The 23,837-nt window shown below is 25.1% G+C and overlaps 3 protein-coding genes across 6 annotated transcripts; 1 reads left to right on the top strand and 2 right to left on the bottom strand.

Moving 5' to 3' along the window:
* Positions 1-653: 653 nt before the first annotated feature.
* On the bottom strand, positions 654-17,904 carry LOC129615542 (tudor domain-containing protein 7-like). 3 transcript variants are annotated; one of them, XM_055530778.1, is made up of 13 exons: positions 17,832-17,904; positions 5,481-6,214; positions 5,196-5,409; positions 4,981-5,126; positions 4,243-4,908; positions 3,656-4,169; positions 2,711-3,495; positions 2,291-2,653; positions 2,109-2,239; positions 1,785-2,052; positions 1,574-1,722; positions 1,359-1,510; positions 654-1,234 (listed from the first exon to the last, which is right to left on the bottom strand). In XM_055530778.1, the coding sequence occupies exons 2-13, from the start codon at positions 5,694-5,696 to the stop codon at positions 1,008-1,010; spliced, it is 3,831 nt and encodes a 1,276-aa protein (XP_055386753.1). In that variant the 5' UTR covers positions 5,697-6,214; positions 17,832-17,904; the 3' UTR covers positions 654-1,007. The 3 variants fall into 3 exon arrangements, with proteins under 3 accessions (XP_055386753.1, XP_055386754.1, XP_055386755.1); XM_055530779.1 differs by having other exon boundaries at positions 17,698-17,878; XM_055530780.1 differs by lacking the exon at positions 17,832-17,904 and adding an exon at positions 14,359-14,456.
* Positions 17,905-19,259: 1,355 nt separating this feature from the next.
* Positions 19,260-21,170, top strand: LOC129615599 (dolichol kinase). Of its 2 annotated transcripts, none has more exons than XM_055530873.1 (5): positions 19,260-19,491; positions 19,567-20,041; positions 20,093-20,272; positions 20,333-20,825; positions 20,885-21,170. In XM_055530873.1, exons 1-5 carry the CDS (start codon positions 19,436-19,438, stop codon positions 21,100-21,102), a joined length of 1,422 nt encoding a protein of 473 aa, XP_055386848.1. In that variant the 5' UTR covers positions 19,260-19,435; the 3' UTR covers positions 21,103-21,170. The 2 variants fall into 2 exon arrangements, with proteins under 2 accessions (XP_055386848.1, XP_055386850.1); XM_055530875.1 differs by having other exon boundaries at positions 19,260-19,514.
* Positions 21,171-21,363: 193 nt separating this feature from the next.
* Positions 21,364-23,305, bottom strand: LOC129615568 (60S ribosomal protein L22). The gene is made up of 3 exons (XM_055530823.1): positions 23,209-23,305; positions 22,354-23,031; positions 21,364-21,712 (listed from the first exon to the last, which is right to left on the bottom strand). Exons 1-3 carry the CDS (start codon positions 23,218-23,220, stop codon positions 21,446-21,448), a joined length of 957 nt encoding a protein of 318 aa, XP_055386798.1. The 5' UTR covers positions 23,221-23,305; the 3' UTR covers positions 21,364-21,445.
* Between the last annotated feature and the right edge of the window lie 532 nt (positions 23,306-23,837).

The following is a 23,837-nucleotide window of genomic DNA, read 5'->3' as shown; positions in this document are numbered from 1 at the left end:
CAAATAAAATATAAATTTTAATTGAAACAAATAAAATATAAATTTTGCTTGAAACATATAAAATATAAATTCATTTTTTACATATATTTTTTTATCATTTTGTTTAAAATCTATAGTTCTTAAGTTTATTTAAATTATAAAAATTCTGTGTCTAAAATTATTTAATTTTAAAAATTTCAAATGAATTTTTTTTTTTCAAAGTCCTTTTTATATGCATATAAAATAAATACATAAATATTATATATCGTTTTTTATATTTCTTATATAAGTAAAAATATTTTAATTTATTTCAAAATGAAAATAAAAGCAAAAATTAATTAAATATATTAATTCATATCGAATTCAAAAAGAATAATTGAGGAAATTTTTAAAACATAAGCAAATACCTATTTAAAAATTCCATTTCTATGGCCTTAAAAAATTAGTAACTTTCATTTATAATTGTAATAATTTTATGAAAAAAATATAAAAAATCATGAAATTTAACAAAAATAAAATAATAAAGTATTTGGAATGATACAAAACACAAAACAGAAACTTAAATATGCACATACATATGTAATAATGGAAAGTAATTCATTAAAATCAATTTTTTAAGACATGAATTTTAATAAGTGTTTTAAAATGAATAAGTTCACATTTTTATGATTTGAGATTACTTCTAAAAGAAATACGTTCCTACTTAATTTTATAAACCAATTTCAATAATAGTTTTTTCATTTAGTACAAAAAATATTATTTATCAAAAATACGTAAAAAATTTTATTTTTATTAATTTTATTTTAAAAATATCAAGCAATAACTTGAAATTATTTTTCAGCATTTAGAGAAAGGAGACCGAGAAATTTTTCTATCTACTTTTTTATTAATTTGAAAAATCTCTATCTACGTATATATTTAAGTTTTACTTTAACATATTAATAGTATTTTTTTTTTTAAAAACTATATTTTCTTTTAGAAATTTTCTAAATAAAAAGTGCAAGAAAAAATAAATATTACAAACTAATTTAGCATTTAACAGCACGGTTTTCTTCAACTAAAATCTCGTGAATATATATATCTTCTTCAGTGAGAACATCAATTAATGTTAATTCTAAAACTTTTGATTTTTTATTAGGATCAAAGTCGTCAATTGAAATATTTTGCACAACAGAAGCAAATCTTTGCCCAACGGTCAATTCACTAAAACGTATGCTATCATTTAAAGTCCATTCTCCTTTACTTGGTTTTACTCCTAAAATTAATTAATATTTGAAAATTGTTTGTTTATCACAAAATATCTTAATTATTCATCAAAATTCCAAAATTTAATATTTTTTTTTATTTCACATTAATATTTAAATATTAATTTTTTTTACCATGTAGTTTAGCTTGAATAGCTTGAATAGGCAAATCACGACATTTTGCTGGTAATGTTCGTAATTTATTTACATCAACTACATTTCTATCTCCACAATCACAAAAATACACAAGGCTTGTTTGATGTGGCAAGGTTCTTTCTATTACACATCTAAATGATTTAAATTTGAATAAATTAAAATTTTTTGAAAACAAAAAAAAAGAAATTATTTACCTATAATAAAAACCATCTTCCAAAAGTACTGCATAAGCTTCACCTTCTTCAATCATATCGTTTGGAATAAATTCGTCATTATCTTGACAAAAATTTTGTAATTCTGTCATCATACTTTGAAAGTGTAGAAAATCACTATATGGTCTTACCTATAAAAAATAATGTGTATAATTACCATTAAAGAATTTTATTATTCGCTAATATGGCATACAAAAAAGTTAAATGGATTCGATGCTAGGGTCACTAAAACATTGAATATTTCACCCTTTTTAGGAAGACAAAAATCCATATTCAATTTTGGTAAAGAACCTTTCGTTGGTGTGGTAGGGACAGTTATTGGTGAACGAACTGATAAGCTACGAAAACCGAACGGCATTTCTGTTTTTGATTGTTGCGAAATCGGTGAACTGGGAGCTGAAAAAGAATTTATATTACTATTTGTCGTTGTCTTATAAGTTTCCACTGCAAAATCATCGGAGCTAAAATTGAAATATTATTAATATTTTTTGCACAAATTGATAAGAAACTTGATTACTTTAGCTCGTATTCCATTCTAATAGCATCATTCACATTACACAAACTTTGATTTCTATCGATACGGACAAAAACAGTTATTTGCGGGATCACATTACGACTTGTGTCTAATCTATTAAATGCCAGTTTAACCTAAAATTTATAATAATGTAATATTGCTTTCATCGAAATTTTCAAACTTACAATTGCTAAAGAATCTGGAGGCAACAACGCTTTTAATCTGCCTAATACAAACTCGTTTAATGGTGGCAAATTATACATTTTAGCTTTCAAACCTTGTCTAGGATATCGACTTAGAGCTGCGCTAAGTGATTCCAAACGAAATATGTTTGAAATATTTATTCGTTTTGTAAAACCATAATCAACGTAATACATTTTGAATACATTGTCTTGATTTTCAATCTTATCTTCGGCAAGGCAACCCCTATACCATCGATTATCGTCCTTATCATGTATCAGATATAAATTTGAAGTTCCCATATCAGTCGCATTAACTTTATATTGATCTTGTTGAAACTTTGATTCCACTAATTGCGAAATTAATTTCTGTTTTTGATTCAATTAGTATGTAATACTGAAAACACCTATAGTTTTATAAATTACCTGAACATAATGCAAACCAGAGTCCAAAATTTGTAAGTAAATATCACCGTTATCAGTAACATGTGTTATGTTAACGTTATTTGCACCATTCTGCTTTAATTCAGGAGCTGGTGTATCATCGCAAATTTTATTTATCAACAAAGGGTTTAAAACAATATCAACATTTGAAGATGTATCATATAACACAGCCTGTATTTTTATTATTTCATTTAAGTCTTCTGAGGAACCACCGAAAGAAGATGAAGACTTCGAAATATTTTTTGCCTCATAAGTTTCCTTTTTTGTAAAAATCTGAGCAATTAATGTTTTACCCATCAACATTTCATTTAAATGGCGGTTGGCAACGGGATTTTCAGCGAAATCTTCCAAACCAAATAAACTAAAAGGTACAGCTTGAGGTGGAAGTTTTAAAAATTTTTTATCACATATAAAAAGTTGATCCATAGATAACCAGTCATCGTCACCAAAATCAATGAAAAAACATAAACATTTGCCGGCACCTTTATTCATTCTTTCCAAACGCACACGATGCCAACATTCAGAAATGCAAACTAAATACATTTGACCGGTTGTTAATGATCCTGGTCGAGTTTTATCAGTTAACATTTCTAAATCAATGTCATTTAATAACGAATCTAATTGCTGACTGTACTCTTTGTCAACAATACGAGCCCAAACTTCTATGGTAGATGCACAGTGCGTTATGTACAAATTCCAATATTTGTTATCCCACGGTAATTGTAAAGGGTCAATTATAAGCTCATCTTGTTCTGTTGTTAAATAATCTGCAAAATTTGAAAGTTTAAAATTTGCTATATTTTTCTTAAACAAAATGTCAAAAATTATGTATTTGAAAAAAAGGAGCTTATTCGGAAAGAATTTTATTTTCCTATGTTGGTATGTAACTCTAAATAATTTTTGAATTAATTTACTTTGGATACTCACTCGTTTCATCTATACCAAATTTTGGAAACAGTATGGTGTTACCGTCTGCTGTTTTTTCAAGGACAAATAGTTTTGACTTCTCAATTAATGAAACCCAGTGATCAGGTAAAGTTTGTTGAAATTTAGATTCAAAAACTTTTGGTAAACCATTGAGAAAAATTCCATTTGTTGCATGATTTAGATTCAGTTCTTGATAGATTTTCATTAATAAATCTGAATCAGTATCTGTACAAACAGGATACGATAAAATAGCCAGCTCAGTTTCTTTAATTTCCTGAATAGCAATTGCCGCACAAGCAGCTTTTGCTATTTCTGGGTCAGTAAAATATTTCGGAATTGTTGTGTACGTTTTACCATTTATGGTTACACTGCAATATATTTTTTTATGCATGAATTTTGGTTGCACAAAGTTGAAACGGGGCTCTGGAAATCCACGAGCCATGCAATAATCGATTAAAGAGTTTACAGAATTTAATTTCGGGTCGAATTCGTATTTTTCTGTCGGCAACAAAATCTGGAAGAAAAATTAAAAAAAAAATTTTCAGTAAAATTTTAAGCAGTTATATTGGATTAATATTATTCCATACATTTTTAGTCTTATTTGTCTGTTTATTTATCACAGATGATTTTCCCTTTACGGAATTCATATAGTTTTGCAGAGAATCTTGAGAGCTATGTCTACTGCTATTGGATGAGGAAATTGGTCTTGCAGAATATTCAGTTAATGGTGATATAGGAGGTGTTATGAGAGGTGAATTTAACTCTTTTTCAGGAGAAACTTGTGTTTTATGAATTTTTAACCTATCCTGTATTGAAGGGAGACCGAATCGGATTATTGGTGATGTAGTTTCATTAGTTTTGTTAGTTGAACTGAAAGATTTTTTCGAATCGTCAATTTTTTCAGTGTTAAAATTTAAATTCTTAACATTTCTAATGTTTTCTAAACGATTTGTTACGGAAGATATTTGGGTATTGGATTTTGATTGAATATTTGAATTTTTTTGTGTTTGTTTCTGGTTACTCTTGATATGTTCCACCTCATTTTTATTATGTGATTCTTTCGAATTTTTTGTATTATGCTTTTCATTTGAATTACTTTGTTTGTCCTGCTTTGGAGATTGTTGCTTTTGACGTTGCTTTTTATCACCTGGTTGATTTTGATTACTAGATTGTTTATTTAAGTTTATTCTATCGTTTAGGTCCGGTTTGGAAACCATATTGGCCATTAAAGGTTTAATTTGAACAGTTGAGCCCTAAAATTAATTAACAATTAAAAAAAAAAAAAAGCAATCAAGTTGATGTATGATAAAAGCTAAATAATTTACCCCATTAAAATCTTTTTTACTATCTCCTGTCGTTTTTGCTACATTATCTGCTATATTTCTATTATTACTTGTATTTGAATTATTATTTGAATCGCCAGTTAATCTTTGATTAACATTCTGATTATTTTTTTTTGATTTATTGTAACCTAAATATGCAATTAATAATGTTTTTAATAAATAAAAGTTTAAACTTCTTCGTTAATATATAATTTTACCACGTCTGTTATTTCTGGAATCACCAAAGGATTTCGATGGTAATTTATTGTAAACATTTGATGAAAATGAGCTTTTATTCCAGCTTTGATCATTTTTTGTGGGCATACGATTATTTGAATTACCAAATGTACGACGATTTTTGTTAGCTTTTTGATTTGTAATCATATCAACAATATGAGCTGAATCTTTATTTGGACGGGCACTAATGTAAATCTTAAATAAATTGTATAAAACGAATATACTTGAATTTTTATATTAAAAAGAAAATATTTAAGCAAATTTACCTCTCCTCTATCATTAATTACTAAAAATTTTCCTGATGATTTTAAATATTCTTCAGGCGATTTAAATCCATAAAGTTTGAATGGTAAATTTTTACCTTCCATATCACGATACTCTTTCAACAATACAGATAATAATAATGGACGCTTTTGTATGTTCAAAAGTGCTCGAAGTATATCAACTGAATGTTGAGCGTCTGGTATTAAATTCGAAGACATTTTTAATAGGTTTATTTTAAATTTTGAGCGAAACTTCAATAAATAATTGTATTCTAACGATGATATTTTATATTAATTAGTAAAATTAAGTTGCGTTTTTGCAAAACAAAATATTTCTTTAGAAATAAGATTAATTAATTGCATTAGTTTTTTTTTTTAAAAAAAAGAAATAAATTATAATAATATTAAGTAAATTAAATAAATATGTAAAAACAAAATTTCACTGATTATTATACATTTTTTTGGAGAATTTTCATTTCCATGATTTTTTTTTGAAATTAGTGTGAAAGATAAAATAAAGTAGTTGATTTTAATAAATAATAATTAATAGAAAATTCATTTTAACTTAAAAAAATTTGTTCTTCGCCATCCCCCCAAAAAATTTTTTTGCAACTATTCAAAGAATTTAACACCAATTTTGATAAAAACGTAAAACAAAAATGAAAACTGGAACAATTTCACGGTAATCTTTTCTTCTTCTTTACTTTCTTTTTCTATCTATTTGCTGCACATGGAATCTGTAAGAAAAAATAAAATAAAATTAATTACACAAAATAAATAATGTGTGATTTCTTCAAAAAATATACATAAGTGTATTAATATCATTATAACGAGTATATGTCTCGCTTGACGTATGTATATGTACATATCTATATTTTTTAACTACAACTTAATGTCAATTTCAAATTTAAAACCTCTTAGATTTTATATTTCCTATAATATGAAAATGGTTTGAAATTATCTTTACCTTATACATATATTAAAAGTTTTATTTTAATAATGTAAGATTTACACATCTATCTTTAAGTGGCTAAATATTTAAGCTCTAATTTAATGCTTCACTTCAAAAACAAAAAAGTGAAAACAAAAGGAAACCTTTAATAAATTGGTTATTACAATTGTTAATAACATTTTGTTTTAAAATATTTTTACAAAAATTTCTTATTACTCAATAAAATTAGAATTCATGTTATGTCTATGTTTACTTTAATTTGGTTTTGTCTTAGTGAAAAATTTAGCGCAAAATAAAAATTATTTTAAGAATATTTAAAATTTCAGTCAATTAAAATGTTAGATATATTTCATAGTTTTGCTTTATCATGAATTTGAACGGAAATCCAAACTTCAAAGAAATATACATACATACGCATATGTATATAACAAAAAATTCATACAATTTCATATTCTTTATTAAAAAGAAATCATATTGTATTACAATTTATTATGTAGGTATAACTAGATCATATTATTATTTTAAACCTTGTTGGCTAGTAATAGTAATGAAAGATGCATTCCAAGGATTGTGGTTTTTCAGCAATTGTTATTTGATTCAAGTATTTAAAGTGTTATAGTAAAAAGAAAACATCCCAATTTTCGAAAAACATATGAAATGTCAAAAAAACATAATATTTTGTTAAAATAACAAAATTTTTATAGGAAATAATTAAAATTTTTAAGTAATTATTTGCTGTTTATGAATAATTTCCTCCTTGTAACAAACAAAAAAAAAGTTTTTAGAGATTCATGATTAAAAATAGCTTAAATATTAATTTTCAATTTTATTTTTCTGTTCCCTTTACATTTAATAAATTTTCTTTATTTGAACTTGTGAAAGCACGATATTCATTTAAAAAATCAAACGTATAAGTACTTAATTTTTTTTGCTATTTTGTGACTGTAATATCATAATAAAAATATACATATGTATAAGTACAAATATATAATTTCCTTTAACTTTCTCTACATAGGTTTGGCAACTCATTTCTACAACAAAAAAAAAAAATTAAATTAAATTATGAAGAAAATACGATTAAAATACTTACAGTCGAACACTATTATTTTGCAATAGACATTTATAAAAAAAAAATTCCTACATATGCATTATATTTTTGGCCTTCATCTAATTTTTTTAATTAAATAGAAAATGGAAAACTGTGCACAGTCTATACGGAAAACTGTTATACGAATATATGCACAAAAAATTCTGCCATAAAATGTGACCATGTAAGCGTGCTTGACATATGCTTATTTAATTTAACAAAACTTTAATAATTTTACTTTGCAAAATTAATTATATTAATAAGATAAATTTGTAAAATAGGTAAGAAGGTTTTCTATTTAAAATTTTGTTATCAATGAAATTTACTTTTACTAAGTAAAATATTCGAAATCTAATTTTTGTTTGTTTGATAAAATGTAATTTTTGTAAATATTATTGCAGCCGTATTTATTTTATGTTATTACATTGCAGAAACTCACATAACCGCTCCTCTAAACGTAAAACTTGAATAAGAAATATGAAATCCTCAAATTACAAATGCTGGTAGAATTTACTTAAATAATTATAGTTATTGTATGTATATTTAATGACTATAAATTCAAATTATATGATTTAAATTTAATTGATGAAAATGAATGATAATTTCATTAATTAATAACACAATTTTTTATTTTTTCAAAATTTTTTTGTTTTCACTACAAAACACCATTATAATAAAATTTTAGTAAATTAAAATAATAAAGTTGTGAAAATGGTAAAATCCGATTAAAGTAGACAAATTCTTGAAATTCTTGAACATAGACCAAATTCATTCATTAAAATCACAATGAAATTTTATTCACAAAATTTCTCAAATCATGCATGCGTTTATATGAAGTTGGCTCTTTAAATTTTTGACTTGCATTTGGATTTCAAAAACATATTTGTTTTTTACAATAAAAATCAATTATAATTCATTAATCTTAAAAATGAAATATTTTGTTTATGATTGATAGAAAGAAATTAATCATTTTAATTAAATTAATTCAAGTTTTTAAAATACGAATAATTAAGGTCGAGATTTCTTAGCATTTATTCTTTTTCGTTTTTAATTATTCACACGAAATTTTAAATTGTATTTAATGAACACATTTGTATGTTTGTGTGTTACTATAGTTTTATGAGTAAAAACTTAAAACAATTAAATTTCTTTTTTTTTTCTTTTGTTCAATTAAAATAGTTTTTGGTGAACATTGTCATGCATTTTTATAACTCAGACGGAGAATATTGTAATTTATTCAGTTTAATAATCAGAAAAGTATGCATATAAGTATGTATGCATACGTAGTTGTGATGTGATATGTATGAACGAAATTATAGATTGTAAGACAGTTCCCACATCAGCAAAAAAAAAAAAACTCGATTTTCAGTTACCTATAAAATATTTTTAATTATAACATCACAATATTTAAATGAGACTTAAAAATTTTTTAAGAAATTTTATTTCAGTTTCAAATATTTAACAATTTATTTAAAATAAGCTGCATATACATACATACATACATATATAGTTACAATGAGAAAATTGAGAACTTTGTATGTTGAAGACAATAATGTAACAAATTTGTGCTACACTATTGTCTTCAACTTTTAGAGTATGTACATATAATTCCGATAAAACAAAAGTGATTTTTTTTTTAAATACCAAAAATAAACTTTAAAAGAAAATATTTAAATTTAACATTTAAACTTATGTAAATAAACGACGCATATCGAAATTACTTCTCCGATTAAAGTATTTACTTTATTTACACTGCAGCAATAATTGCTCAACTTCAACACTAACTTTTTAATTAATAATTATTAGCTACTGAAATAAAAGGGAAAATCCCTTTATATAAAATTTGAGAATAAACTTAAAAAATTTCACTTCGTGTTCGCACATACATACATATATATGTACATACATACTAGTTCTACCTTTCGATATTCACATTAAAAGAAAATTTTGTAATTTTGGAAAAACAATTAAAGATAACAGAAAAGTATAAAAATAAGAAATAAATTATTTCTGATATACTTTGATTGTAGATTAAATTCTCACCTACAATATATGCCGTCGAAATTGAAAGATTTTATGTAGGTACTTACATATGCAGTACATACATACATATATGCATGTACATACAGCGGTTTCTATAAATATTTACGCAAAGTTGATTCCATGTGTATGTATGTATGTGCATAACATTCTTATATCTAGAAGAAAAATATACTGATTTTAAGACCTATATTTTCATGTCATTCGTCATTACTGATAAGTATTTTTTTTTTCTAAATTTTAAAACGCGTTCCGAATTTCATTAATAATAAAAATAAATACCATTTGCTTTTTTTATACAAATATTTATTAGGGCCACTGTAGTATACGAGAAATATTTGTTTATTTTTAAATCCTTACGTTTTATTTAATTTTAAATAAATACTGAAAAAATAAACAAATATCACTTTTATCTTATTTAAAATTTTGTTGAATATCAAAATCTCGAAATCGATATAATATTGTTTTTAATATTTATTTTTTTTTTTTTAAATAACTAATCAATAAAAAACATATAATAAATTTTGTCTGTTTAAACAAAAATAAAAATATTTCAAATTAAATCATAATATAATTTACAGTTATGTGTGTAAAAACAAAGCCATGTGAATAAGCAAAATATAGGTATAAAATAACTAAAAACAGTTCCCCGCTCAAATAACCATATTGAATTTTCATTATAAAAACAAAATGGAAAGAACGCGCGGAAACCTTTAAAATAATTTTGAATACGCAAAGTATGAACGCATCGATAGTGATTATTTTGATAGTTTGTTTTTTTTTTTGTTTTCCTACTTTTTTTTTTTGTAAGTAATTAATTTTTTTTTTTTAAACAATTCCCGATTTAATATATGAGAACTTTGCACTCGAAAAAAAACTAAACAAAATCACTTACAATTTATACCAAACTATGTAAATATGTATATAACAATTTGTATGTTAAAATGTGCATTTATATACTTATATACACATGTATGTAGTGTATCACATTGTAAGAGAACCTATTTCAAGATAACTGAATAGATAGCCACGTAAAATTCAATTTAATATTATAAAATTATAACAATATCAAAAATTTTAATTTAAACAAAAAAAAAAAAATCTTAAGCTTTCTATACGTGTGTATAGCTACTAAAATATCTAAATTTTGGTTGAATGGATATAATATTAATATGTAGATTTTTTCTAGCGTATTTCTATATGAAATTCCTACTTATTAAAGAATATGAATTTTTAAGGTTATTACTAAGAGCTTTTAATATTTTTTGTCTTGTATTTTATAATGTTTTTTTTTTTAATAATTGATGAAATAGATTTGAATACATAATAATAATGTATATTTTTTCATATATTATTTACAGTAGAATCCAGTTAATAGCACATAGAAAAAATGTATAGAATACAGATGTACAAAATAATGTACAAAAAATGGACTACTGCAATTACATATTATTCTTGTTAAAGAAGTAATAAATGTATATGAAAAAAAAACTCAGCTTTTTTCAGACTAATGAATGAACCATCAAGAGAAAAAATAGTTTGACTTTGAATAGTTTAAGCTCAAAACCGACGAACCAATGAATTCATCTTTACCGAGTTGTGCAAATAAATAATATCCGTTTAATATAACAATTTGTGAAACTAGACGAGGTTTTTCTAATTTCATATACATTGTATACATGTTTTGTGATAATAAACGTAGTTAAAATAATTTTTACAATATTATGTAGATCTAAATAGTTATTTAATTGATTTACCAAGGGACGTCTTTTAAAAATAACTTTTACTAAAAATTTATGCTCAAAAAAATAAAAATCAATAATTTTATGCTAATAGATAGAATATTAAAATTTCATTAGTAAGTTTTTTTTTTTCATATAATATCAATTTTAATCTTGATACTTTTCTAAAAAAGGGAATCGATGATTTTAAACGAGTCATGAAAATTATCGGATATTGTCCGATTACAAATAAATGTAACGCTATATAGAAAATTTTGTGTTATGATGTCTTGTTATACTACCAAATGTGGTTTTAAGAGGGTTCCACTGTATACTTATATATTATAATATATAACCATCTTTATGTTATTATGGACGTGTATCGAACATTTAATTAATGCCAAAAAACAAATTCCTTTTTTACCGACCGTATTGTGTAAACAATAGGTAGGTTATGTGATGGCAACAAATTTTGCATATCGAGTTTTCGGTGGGAACGTACTTCTCCATAGTAGGGAAGTGTAAATAAACTATTTTTAGCAACCTGTCGGTCTGTCGGTCTGTCGGTCTGTCGGTCTGTCGGTCTGTCGGTCTGTCCGTCTGTCGGTCTGTGTGTGCACGCGTGTATCTCAAGTTCGGCTGAACCGATTTTGATGAAATTTTATATGTAAGTTTGTTTCCACCATGGCACGGATCGATCAACTTTTGGTATATATCAGGCCTCGGGAACTGCACTTTTTAGCGGGCCTGTTTTACATTTTTGAACATTTTGAAGAAAGTATTCAACCGATTTACTTGAAATTTTATATATAAGCTCAGCTCGACCGTCCGCAAAAACTCGTATGTTTTGGAAGAAATCAGGCATCGGCAACTAGACGTTTACTACGGGCCAAATATACATTTTTGTGTATATAAAGAGAAATAATCAACCGATTTCATTGAAATTTGATATATGAACTCCTCGTATTAAAACAATGAACATATAAATTTTTTGGAAAGATCAGGGCTCGAAAACGGATTTGCGGGCCGATTTTACATTTTTCACCATTTTGAAGAAAGTATTCAACCGATTTACTTGAAATTTCATATACAAGCTTTGCTCGATCATACGCAAAAATTCCTAACTTTTGGAAGAAATCAGGCATCAGGAACTGGGCGTTTACTACGGGCCAAATACACATTTTTGTGTATATAAAGAGAAATAATCAACCGATTTCATTGAAATTTAATATATAAATTCCCCGTATTAAAACAATGAACATGTAAATTTTTTGGAAAGATCAGGCATCGGCAACTAGACGTTTACTACGGGCCAAACATACACTTTTGTGTATATAAAGAGAAATAATCAACCGATTTCATTGAAATTTAATATATGAATTCCTCATATTAAAGCAATGAACATATAACTTTTTTGGAAAGATTAGAGCTCGAGAACTGATTTGCGGGCCAATTTTACATTTTTCACCATATCCACAGAACAAATTGATGGAATTTCTTGAAATTTGATATTTGAGTTCTGGTTGTTACCCAAACTAACTGGCGAGGGAATTCGGGTAGCACAAAGCGAAACTCTACTAAGATCCAAATTTACATTTTTCTAAGTATGTTAACTATAAGCTTAATAATGTCCTAAAAATTGGAAAGATGTATTTCACAGATATTTTTATAATATTCTGTAACACTTTCATTTAACTAGACAATACACAATGCGGTCGGTTATGTGCTGACCACATCAGATTTTTTTTTTTTGCAATTCTTTGTTCAAGTATTTTTAATATTTAATCGTCATCTTTTCTATCTATTTCACTTAAATAAAAATATAATTTGTATGTTTTTTTCTATCTTGATATACAGATTATGTGTGTAGAACTCGGTAATATGTGTGTATGTTAAAATCAGAACGCAGTTTTATCTTATTACCTATACTTAAATTTTTTTTTTTTTTTGCCAAAAAGTGAAATTTCTTAAGCTTTTATTTATATTACAATATATTAAATCGAAAATATTGCGTTTTGATTTATTATTTACAATTATTGAGTTCCAATCTAATATCGTATATAAAACAAATATGAAACGTAAAATCTTTACAATATTGGAATTCTCATTATACCTATTTATGTACATACATATGTATGTTACAATATATTAGAAAATGTAAATTCTAATAATTTAATATTATTAAAGGTATAAACAAAATAATAAATAATTCTTCCGAATAAACAATTAAATGGTAGTATAAAAGCCAATAATACCATAATAATAATCACCATCACATGATATAAAAATTCTTAAAATTCAAATATCCCAAATTTTTCTAAAAATTAAATTTTACTACTCGTATGTCTAAGAATAAATATCATACCTTGATTAATTACAAAAAATTCAATTACTTTTTATCAATTTGTCAATTAAATAACATTTAAGAGGTGATTTATAAATTTACTTTTCAGTATGTTTAATATCAAAGCATTTTAAATACAAGGATTAACAAATTTTCTTTGATTAATTTTAATTTGATAAAATTATTTTCATGTTTTTCTTTTACAGATCTTTAATTGTTTTTCTCTCAATATAACAAAAATTTCAATCCTATTTAAAAAAAGATCATTTTGTACCTCATACAATCATGTAAATAAAATAATGAATTCATTCTTTAATAATAATAAAATTAAATATGTATGTATACAAATTAAATTTGTTAATCAAATATACAAATCACTTAAAATTTTGCATTCATTCTTCACAAAATCTAATTAATCATCACAAAAATTATTTGTTTACATTTATTTAAAAAAAATATTTAATTGATTAATTGAATAACAATTATTGTGGAAATTCCTTTATCAAATTAAAATTTTTATATGTAAATATGTACTCAAAAACAAACACTAAACTTTGTATTTATGTATATGTCAAGGAATATTTTGTACAATATATTAAGTTTTACATACATATGTACTTATATTAACATATTTTTTCTATTAATAGTGTAATGCGTATAGTGTTATAAGAAAAAACAAAATATAAATTTTGCAATTACACAAACAGATTTTTTTTTAATTTAAGTAGGTAACGTACATTTATTATAGTCTTTTGTAAAATCAATTCATCACCCACCAAATATTTGAACGTATTTAGTAGATACAATTTACTTATAAGCACTGAAATTTCTTTAAAAAAGAAAATATTTAGAGAGCATTATTAAAAAAAAATACTCACTAATAACAATATCTACACTTATATAGCCGTAAAAAAATATACATAACAATATTATATACATAGTATGTACACTATGTATAGAAGAATTTAAATACTTTTGCATGTGTGTATATAATTACGGATAACATTTAAAAAGCGCTACGCGAAATAACCGACTAAAAAGAAAAAAAATTATTTTTCTAGGTCAAAATATCGCGAAACTCTTTGTATTTCAAATACATAGAAAAAAAAAATTTGCAAAAAAATTTTTTTTTTATTTTTCTTATTTATTTGTTATTAAATAGAAAAAAAAAATATTAAGAAAACTTGCTGAATATTAATGCAAAACTTAAAAAATTTGCGAAATATTTTAAAAAAGTTTCGAAATTTCGCGTGCAAAAATCAAAATATAAATAAGTATGTATGTGGGTATGTATGTATTAAAAATAAAAGTAATTTTTATTTTGGCTTTTCTTTTTTAGAAAGTAGATCTAATTATTGTTTTAGACTATTATTATTGTTATACAAATAAATATATAGAGAAAATGACATGATAAATGAATAAGAAAATTTCATTAAATTGTGTAAAAGAAAATAAAAGAAATTCTTTTATAAGTATAAGTACCGATATTGAGAATAATCTCTCTTCAAAATTTATAAAATTAACTAACATAACTGAAATATTGACTTATCTCAATAAAAAAGATTTGGCAATAAAACCTAAAGACAAAACGCCATATTATAATTTATAGAAATTAAAAATTGTCTGGAAATGTTTTCTGTTTCTTGAATTTGATTTTGAAATATGTATGATTAAATTAAGAAGATTATCAGATTATTTATTAAATGCCATTATAAATTTTTAGGGAAAATATAATTTTTCGGATTCTAGGTCTCATAGATCACTATATGAAAACGCCATAAGTCACCATATATTATTAAAACGCTGTGCTTGCTATATTTTATGTTAATAAACAAAATGACAAATAACAATAAATATGACGAAAAATTTGTCATATTTATTGTCAACAATAAATATGACAAATTTTTCGCGTACTATATTATAAGCGGCAGTGTAAAACTATATGAACTGTTTTGATTTTATAGAATCATTAATATATTGAATTATTGTTTTACAATATTGTGTTTATGAAAATCTCTTTAATGATCTCGTTTTGTTAAATATGGCAACATATCGACATCGTTCTTCCCTAAATCTAAAAATTTTTGGAATTTTGCAACTTTTTTGTTTTTAAATTCCCGCAGCCAAAAAATACTTGTTGGAAACTCTACTTTAAAAAATTTATTTTTTTTATTATAAAGTTCATACAAATTATTCGCTTCGCATTGAAATCTACCTCATTTTTTTCCAATTTCATTATATTGAATGACTCAATTTAATAAGGAATTTACAAAAATAATAAAAAATTTAAAACAATTAAAAATGTAATTGCTTATATCTGGTACATTTATCATGTACTTATGTAGTACAAAAAAAAAAAAAAATAATAGCAAAATAATAATTATCTTTAAATGACGTGTAAGTAGAATTCTTAAAATATATCTAGTTGGTAGGTATAGGTAACCAGTACAAGCGGTACAATATAAGTATGTACATACTAAAAGATCAAATATGTACATTACAATGTTTGAACAATTCGAATAAATTCTAGATATACCCGTACTGCAATATTTTCATTATTTATTTTTAAAAAAATACATAGGTATGAATATTATGTAAATAAATTACCAATATGAAGCTAGCATCAACGTAATACTTAAAATTAAAAAATAAAGCTAAATTAAAATTTGAGCAAAATTTTAAAATTTTAAGCAGTCATTATCTTTATCTTTCATTTTTAATTTTGTACATCAATATGTACTTTCTTTGCACACACGTGAATACTTATTTATTTTTTAAATAAACAGATTTCCTAGTTCTAAGGGGAAAAATACAATACTCTCTCACTACACGACTGTTTTTCCAATAATTTTAAATGTACTTGCTTTTATAATTTCAAATTTTAAGTGTTTTAATAAAAACTAAATAACACAGAATATTATATTTCAATTTCTATTCTTTTTTGTACATGATTGTAATTAATTTTTAGCAAAAGAAAACAAGGGACATCTGGTAACTCAAACAGAAACATCTTATAATTTTTATTATGTTAGTGTTTATAAAAATTTCTATTGAGCGAGATTCAATGTAGGTGAAATTATTCAAAGTATTTGTGCATTCATTGCTTGTTCCATTACTATAAAATATAATAATATAATCTAATAGAAATTGAAATGGAAATGCATTTAGAGCATGAATATTTTTTTTATATCCACATTCCTTTTAGTTATTCTAATACGTTTGTAAACATAGAGGCAAGTAGGAAGATAAAAATTACATATGTAGAGAAATCTAAGTTTTCATAAGATGTATATGTATGTATGTATGGATGCATGTATGTATGTAAGTATGTATGTATGAAAATGTAAATATATACTTCAATAAGTAATTTGTACATATATTTATGTAGGTATATTTAGGTATGTAAATATTTAATTTTATTTGTAAATATAACATTTTATCCCCTATAATCTATATTATATTATTATAAATAAAAATTAATACAAATCCAAATAAAATAAAAAATTTTAACTAATTTAGGTCATGAGGCGGTAGGTACGGTGGGTCGTAGGTGCGATTTACCTTCGTCTTTTAAATAATTTAAAAATTATTTTTAATTTTGAATAAAAAATTTAATTAAATTGGTGTAAGCAATATTTATGTACTTATACTATTAACCAATTAATTAAAGTTATTTGTTTGGAAAAAAGCTTTGTTAAATTAATTTCGATCAGTTTCCAAATCTAATATGTTTAATTAAATTTGTAAATTCTTAATTTTCAACAAGTTATGTAGACATATTTACATACATACCTCCATGCTACCAAATAAAAATATTTATTGAACCTTTTTTATACATACATATAATTATTTATTACACTTTCTTATTTATTGTGAAAGAAAATCTATTCAATCTGCATTATACGTACATACATACATATATTATGGTAGAGCTTTGCAATTTTTTGTAATTTAAGTTTACTTCAAATTGATCGTGGCACTTTTTTTTTTTTTGTTATTTTTGTTGCCATGGCTTTGGCAAATTTCAGAAAACTGTAATGCACATATTTTATATGTATGTAATTTAATATTCTTACCTAAATATTTTTAAAACATTTTTTTTTTTTGTAATTGTGTAAATATATTCCGTTTACATAAAAAAAAAATTAAAACATACTATGTAGATTAAAAAAAATGTATGTATTATTTTTTTTATAAAAGAAATCCGTACCAATTTTAAGTTTCACTTTAAAGCTTTCAGTACCGCGATATCTAAATTTCAACTGGACTCTATTTAAAATTGCATTAATTTTGTAATGGCATTTCAAATTTGTTGACATTTCAATATTGTTTTAATACAAAGCTAAAAAGTTCAATTTTGACATTTGGATATTTTGTATGACACTGGCGATAAAATGTTGCCCAATCTTACACAACCAATTCGGTAAGATAGAAGAATACAAGAAAAAACATATAGATATATTTTAACAAGGTTGTGCAATGTCCACACACCAAGTTTTCGTTATAAGTTCTACCAAAAAAATTTTCACGAACAAAATAAATTTTCTATTTAATGCGAATTTTTAAATTTAAACTTAAAGAGTTTTTGATGAACCTTTTCAGAAAAAGAAAATCTAATGTTAATGTCATCAATAACAATTTTTTCCTTCACGAATTATAGTTCATAGCAATACTATTTGTTCAGCTTCCTTTTGATTTTAATAAAATTGTCAACTTTCTATGAAAAATAGGCTTTCTATCTAGTTGGTTCCTTGTCAAACAAAATGTAAACCGACATGGTTCAAGCTCAATATTCAAATTTCAAAATATTTGAGGAACATATCCAAAAACGACTCAACTTTATGTCAATTTAACACAAGTAAATCTACATTTTGAATCATATACGTCTACTGGATAGTATAAATAATAAATTTCCTATGAAATTACTTTTAATATTGCACAATTTTATTTGTTATACATTATATAGTAACTAGTTATGTATAACGCGAAAAAATTTCACTCTTACAAAATATAAACTTATTGGGTAGAATAAGTTAATTATGTATAATAGAATAAAAATAGCTAGTCTTATATGTTTTTTATATAAAAAAGTGAAGCTAAAATATAGTCACATTGTTTTTGACAAATAAAAATGTTGATTTTCATATTGTCATGTCTGCAAAACATAGAAAAGCTATGGGAAAGTGAAAATAAAACTTCTATTTGAAATATTTAATTTTAATTATTTGTATAATTTAAAAAAAAGAATTGTATAAACTAAAATACAAAAGTAAAAGATTGTACTTAAAGATTAGATAAATTATTTGAAGTAAAAAATATAACAAGGTAATAAAGTTAATTATAATACAGATTACGCAAACCAAATCATATCAAATGAAAGCATAAAGAAAATGAAAGATACAAAAGATCAAAGAAATTATTTACCAGAAACATGTATAAACTTCGTTAAACTTTAAAGAACAACTTTTTTTAATCTAAAAATATTTATCACTTATGTCCATAATGTAAACGCTCGGCGAAAAGTATAAAGTTAAAATTTACGAATATGTGTGGCATGTAGTTAAAGAGTTAATGTCAAAACCATTTTCAAATTTTTATTACATACATGATATTCAAATAACAAATCTATCAAATTCTTATTTTTGTTACTTGGTAATGTTATGTGGGAATCATAATAGAAAAAGAGGAATAAAGTGCATTTTTTAAACATTCAATAACTATGTATAAATAGTAAATAATTTTTTGTGTTTAAAATTTAAGATATCAAACTCATTGTATAATATTTCTAAAATAAGTTAGGTATTAACATAAACAATGAATATATTGAAAGCAATTGATGAAAATGTTAAGCACATGGATTTGATAACAAGGTAGTATATAGTAACTTTTTAAGGTAATTTTTTATAAATAACTTATGATATCATTTTCATCAATAATATTTATAGGCCGAATGCTACACCAGGACTTTGGTTATGTTTATTACTGCCATTTGCTTATTTATCAAATACTTTTAGAAATCCATATAGCTCTCAAACTTTCGAGTACAAAATGACTAGATTAGCATCAATTGGATTATGTATGCAATCAGTTAATTTTTTTTTGTATGTCATTTTCGGCGGCCGTCGTTTTGTAAGAATGATACTCTCTTTTGTACCTGGATTTTTTACAGCAGCATTATTTTGTAAATTTTTACATCAAAACCTTAGTGTTAGCCTCTTTTGGGGTCATTTATATTGCATATCTTATCAATACGCATTTATAAAATTTATTCGAAAATTACCAAAGTGCTTTACACTTGGGGAAGCAGCTCTTGTTTCTCAGGGTTTTACTTTGTACCTTTTTACAACGATTCTTCAGATTCCATATTTCATAACAAACCCAGCACACGATGATTTCAACAAAATGAATTCTATTATGATGGTGAGTTTAAAAACTTTTGGCATTATTATATTTGACTACTTTTAATTTCAGGAAGGTATAATTTGTGTATTAATTTTCGTTTGGATTGTATCTACAATAAAAATTTTCCAGAAAACTATTTTATTTTATTTTTTGTTACTGTTTTTCATTTGCATTATATTTTGCATACCAGTAACACCAGACCTACCAATTGTGGAAGTGTTAAATTTTATATTATCTGATTCAAGAAGAGTACGTTAATTTCTTTGTGTTTAAGTTTTATTATATTTTTTAAATAAATATCTTTTACAGATTTTCATAATTATATTCTACTGTGGAATGACAGGTTTAAGTATTGCTACTGTTGCATGGCAAGTCAATAAATCAGAAAAAGCTACGACATCGGTTCGTAAAATATTTCACTTTTTATTAGTTGTTGTGTACATACCGGGTCTTCTCTACCAATGTACTTTTTTATATATATCTACTGGAGTAGCTTTCTGTGCAATTATTTTACTAGAATTTATGCGCGTGTTTGAAATATATCCTTTTGATAAAATTTTGAAACAATCGTTTAATGTATTTGCCGATGAAAAAGATGCTGGTAGCGTAGCCTTAACACCATTTTATTTACTGGTTGGTTGCTCTGCACCTTTATGGATAAATTCTAGTACATGTGGAGTTGACAATAATTTTATTGCTCCAAATAGTTTATTAATCTTAATATCTGGAGTGTTAACTGTTGGTATTGGTGATACAGCGGCAAGTGTATTTGGGTCAAAGCTTGGACGGCATAAATTACCAAGTAAAAATTTTATTTTATTACTTAGTATTGCTAATTTAGGAATGAAATTATGTTTTTAGATTCAGAAAAATCATTTGAAGGATTAATTGCTAACATAATATTACAAGGACTTACAGTGGCCCAACTATTTTCTTTAAATTTAGTTGTTTTAAATAATATTCAGATTTCATTAACGGCAGCCTCTATAATATTTGTAGCAGTTATAGAAGCCTACACTGACCAAGTAGACAATATAGTCCTTCCTTTAGTATTTTTTATTTTAGCTAATTTTATATGATTAAATTTATAATTTTAATTGTTAAACTGTTAAACCGAATTTTGATTGTTATACCTACGTAATTTATAGTAAAATAAAATTACTTCAAGTATTAAATGGGTACTCTTTTTGAAACAAAAATGTAGAGGGTATAACAAAATTCTTCCATAATTCTCATAACCAAAATCAATGTTTTCTGCTTCAGCTATTAAATAGTTTATCATATTGAACTTTTGAACAGTGAACCTCCAACTACAATTTAAAATAATATTAAAATAAAAGTTTTTTGTTTATAGAAATTTCAAATTTATTGACATTTAATGTTTTGTCATATTTGAAAATTTTTGATGCCTAAAAAATTAACTTATTCTGCATCTTCTTCATCATCATCATTTGAACTTATTCTGAAGTAGCGAAGTTCGTAACTGTCTTTTTCATTTGCTACAACTCGAATCCAATCACGCAAACTATTTTTCTTAAGATATTTCTTTGTTAAATATTTTAGGTAACGTTTTGAAAAATGAACATCAGAATTAACATAAACTTTCATCTTCTGCCTTTCTAAATTCACATTGTTTCCAAGATTGTTCACTTTGCCATTAACCTTTATACGACTTTTTAAATATTTTTCCTAGAAATAAGAAAGTATAAAATTTTTTTAAACATTTTCTATTACCTGAAATTTATACATACTAATTTAGTTTTAAAATTTCTGACTATTTGCGTGGGTTAAATCGAAATTTATTGATTCAACTAAGATGCTTTTTTAACACAAGTATTTAAATTTATATTTTGGGAACTGAAAATTTATACACATATGCATATTTCAGAACTTATAAAAATTCGAAATATGTATGTAATTTCATACCCTCAATAAAGAAAACTTATTCGGGTATGTAATATACATATTAAAAACTACGTTGAAAATTTCGATTTATCTCTCTGCCAACTTAAACTAAGAGAGAAAAGTGTTAAACCAACTGGTTAACTTACTTTCAAATTTCCGCAATTTATCAAAAAGCTTATTATTAAAAAAAATTACAACATCGAGTTATTCCTCCTACCATTGCGATGCATCAGACAAAAAAAAAGACAGTTACAGTACTGGGTTACACCGTATGGTTTACATAACCGATCAGTACCTACCCTGTCTTTTTTGTTTAATCGAAGAGGAGTTCATCAACGATTATAAAATAAACCTTTTCTCTCACTGTTAATGTTCGAATGCCGAGTTCATAGTAATGCGTAAAACTGGAAACTAAATTTACTTACAAAATCAGCGACATCCATAATATTATCTTCAACGATATTAGTGCAATCAATGCCGAATCTTAAATTAACTTTCTTTTTCTTAAGTCCTTTCCCGCGAAGAACATTTTTTTTAACAACACGCCCTTTGCCTGCGGCAGCTGCTGCAGCAGCTACAACACCTTTCCTAGCAGGTTTGGCGGCAGCTGGTTTTGGAGCGACGGCTTTGTGGGGTTTATCTGCTTTTGGTTTCTCTTCTTTCTTCGGTGCATCAGCAGCTGGCGCAGGTTGAGCAGGTTTTGGAGCTTCCTTCTTTGCAGGGGCTGCAGTTTTCGCTGGCGCTGGTTTGGCTGCAGCTACTTTTGCTGGAGCTGCTTTCTTTTGTTCTGGTGCTGCTTTTGCATTTTTAGCATCTTTAGCGGGAGCTGCATCTTTTTTGGCAGCTGGAGCAGCTTTCTTTGCGTCTTTAGCTGGTGCTTGTTTTGGAGCTGGAGCAGCTTTAGAATCTTTAGGAGCTGCCTTTGTTGCTGCAGCTGCTGTTTTTACCGCCGCTGTGGCAGTTGCTTTTTTTGCTTCCTTAGCAGCTGGAGTTGGTTTGGCCTCTGCTTTGGGTTTTTCTACTTTTCCTTTAGCAGTTTTATCGCCACCAGCTTTTGGCTTTTCAGTGGATTTAGCTTTCTGATCAGGTTTACTTGGTTTTGCCTAAAACATTGAAGTAATTGTAATGAATAATCTTAAAATATATTAAAAATCACTCATTAATTTTATATAAATATTAACTAAATATATTTAATAGGTTTGTGTTAATGATTCGTTACTTTTATTTTTAACAAAACGCGGGTATTAATTTCAACAATTCTAAATTTCTATAACACATACCGTTGGTGCCATGTTTGCTTCGCAAAAGCACTTTTGTAAAAGAACATATTAGAGTCATGTCATTGTCAAAATAAACTTTTTTCATGTTAAATGACAACGTTGTCAAAATAAAAATTTTTATGTTGCCAAATTGATAAGTTCTTCCATATATATTTTGTAAGCCATATTTGAGTTGTTATAAAGTTTCAAGAGTACAAAAGATGTGATAATGAATGCAGCTTTAATTTCAAATTGTTTCTAGTCAGTTGTGAAGGTCAGAAACTATTCAATTCTAAAACAAAATTGTGTAAGAAAATCAATATGTTCTATAATAGTCGTTAATTAGATGGATATGATTAACTATTATTCTTTATTTTTTAAGAGTTGGTATTTATTTGGCCCTTGGTTCGAATTTTCTGACAATTTTTTACACAAACAACATTATTTGCCCTAAACACAAAACTTCAAAACTACAAAATTTGATAGCTGATACTACCAAAATAAATAAAATATGGGAGACAGTAACTGGAAAAATAGAAAATAAACTAGTTTTGAAGTTGCAGTTTCATTGTGTGCAATCCCATTTAATAACCCAAAAGCTACATTTTTTTGAAATTGTCAAATTTTGCAATTTGAAGTTCTACCTCATT

This window comes from Condylostylus longicornis, unplaced genomic scaffold, assembly GCF_029603195.1.
Source record: "Condylostylus longicornis isolate FDR11 unplaced genomic scaffold, ASM2960319v2 ptg000137l, whole genome shotgun sequence".
NCBI lineage: Eukaryota > Metazoa > Arthropoda > Insecta > Diptera > Dolichopodidae > Condylostylus > Condylostylus longicornis.
Note: the sequence above shows the minus strand (reverse complement) of the source record. Positions and strands in the feature narration are given on the sequence as shown.

Coding starts and splice junctions, on each gene's coding strand:
- LOC129615542 (XM_055530778.1), bottom strand. CDS start 5,696: ATGTCTTCGAATTTAATACCAGACGCTCAACATTCAGTTGATATACTT. Junction 3,496..3,655: donor ATTTGGTATAGATGAAACGA/GTGAGTATCCAA, acceptor CAAATTTTGCAG/ATTATTTAACAACAGAACAA. Junction 1,511..1,573: donor GAAGATGGTTTTTATTATAG/GTAAATAATTTC, acceptor TAAATCATTTAG/ATGTGTAATAGAAAGAACCT.
- LOC129615599 (XM_055530873.1), top strand. CDS start 19,436: ATGAATATATTGAAAGCAATTGATGAAAATGTTAAGCACATGGATTTG. Junction 19,492..19,566: donor CACATGGATTTGATAACAAG/GTAGTATATAGT, acceptor TAATATTTATAG/GCCGAATGCTACACCAGGAC. Junction 20,826..20,884: donor TGGACGGCATAAATTACCAA/GTAAAAATTTTA, acceptor TTATGTTTTTAG/ATTCAGAAAAATCATTTGAA.
- LOC129615568 (XM_055530823.1), bottom strand. Junction 21,713..22,353: donor TTATGGATGTCGCTGATTTT/GTAAGTAAATTT, acceptor TCTTATTTCTAG/GAAAAATATTTAAAAAGTCG.